General features: G+C 58.4%; 1 protein-coding gene across 1 annotated transcript; it reads right to left on the reverse strand.

Moving 5' to 3' along the window:
- Positions 1-226: 226 nt before the first annotated feature.
- Positions 227-903, reverse strand: LOC136457742 (histone H3.2). Its single transcript, XM_066457755.1, has one exon. The coding sequence runs from the start codon at positions 809-811 to the stop codon at positions 401-403; it is 411 nt and encodes a 136-aa protein (XP_066313852.1). The 5' UTR covers positions 812-903; the 3' UTR covers positions 227-400.
- Positions 904-1,349: the final 446 nt, after the last annotated feature.

The raw sequence follows: 1,349 nt of genomic DNA on the forward strand, positions 1-1,349 counted from the left end.
TCTGAAATCACTTGGGCAGTCAGATGGTTACAATCAGCCGCACCACTAAAAAGTCTAGAACCGTGTCCCACTGCACAGTTATACTTTATTATATATATAATCTTATGCCCAGATCTAAATCAGCAGGAACAACCCGTCCAGTTCATAATGCATTAATAGTAACAATCACATTCTTAGCAGTAACAACAGAACAAGCAGCACGGATGACAGTATCACATGGCAGCTCTTGTAAGAATCTGAAACCACGATCACATTGCATTGCATCGAGACCAACAGATCCAGATTCCAGAACATTTCGAGTCCCCAAGATAGCACACGACAGGGAACGACTGTTCCATCTACTACAGCACTAGTCCTTGGCACTGCAGAAGCAGAAGGCCAACGAAGCAACAGAGGCGGCTCAGGCCCTCTCGCCCCTGATGCGGCGCGCGAGCTGGATGTCCTTGGGCATGATGGTGACGCGCTTGGCGTGGATGGCGCAGAGGTTGGTGTCCTCGAAGAGGCCCACGAGGTATGCCTCGGCGGCCTCCTGCAGCGCCGCCACGGCCGAGGACTGGAACCGGAGGTCCGTCTTGAAGTCCTGCGCGATCTCCCGCACCAGGCGCTGGAAGGGGAGCTTCCGGATCAGCAGCTCCGTGCTCTTCTGGTACTTGCGGATCTCACGCAGCGCCACCGTGCCCGGGCGGAACCGGTGCGGCTTCTTCACGCCGCCGGTGGCTGGCGCCGATTTGCGCGCCGCCTTGGTGGCTAGCTGCTTCCGCGGCGCTTTGCCGCCCGTCGACTTTCGCGCCGTCTGCTTCGTGCGGGCCATCGGTGCCGGATTGGCTTGGGAGCGAGCGGCGAGGGAGATCGGAGGATTTGGGGGATGGGGAATTGCAAGCTGGGGATGCAGTCTGCCGTGCGAGGAGGATTTGCGTTTATACTGGTGGCAGAGGTGGTGTGCTGGGCGGGCACGGAGGGACGGCGAAATTTTTCGGGAGGCGCTGGCGCGAGCGGCTGAGTAATCTGGGCCATTGGATTGGGATGGACGGTGAGGGTATCGCTGCTGGCGGGGGACGATCCGCGTGCTGGGTGATCTGCGAGCTGATTGGCTGGGACGGCTTCGGTGTGGATCGCTGGCCCCACCTAATGATTCCCGGCCACTGTTACTCGGTTAGCGCCCAATTCCCGGTTCCACGGATGTGAACGGGGCTGTCTGCTGGGCTTCACACAGCCCATCGTGGCACTTGATTCGGACCTCAGAGACATTCTGGATGAAATGGTAGCCCGCTTAGGAACGTCACTCTCTTCTTTGAAGCCCAGCACTTAGGCGGATACAGACAGGTACACACAGCCCACCGTGGCGCGTG

Source organism: Miscanthus floridulus, chromosome 6 (assembly GCF_019320115.1).
Source record: "Miscanthus floridulus cultivar M001 chromosome 6, ASM1932011v1, whole genome shotgun sequence".
Lineage (NCBI taxonomy): Eukaryota > Viridiplantae > Streptophyta > Magnoliopsida > Poales > Poaceae > Miscanthus > Miscanthus floridulus.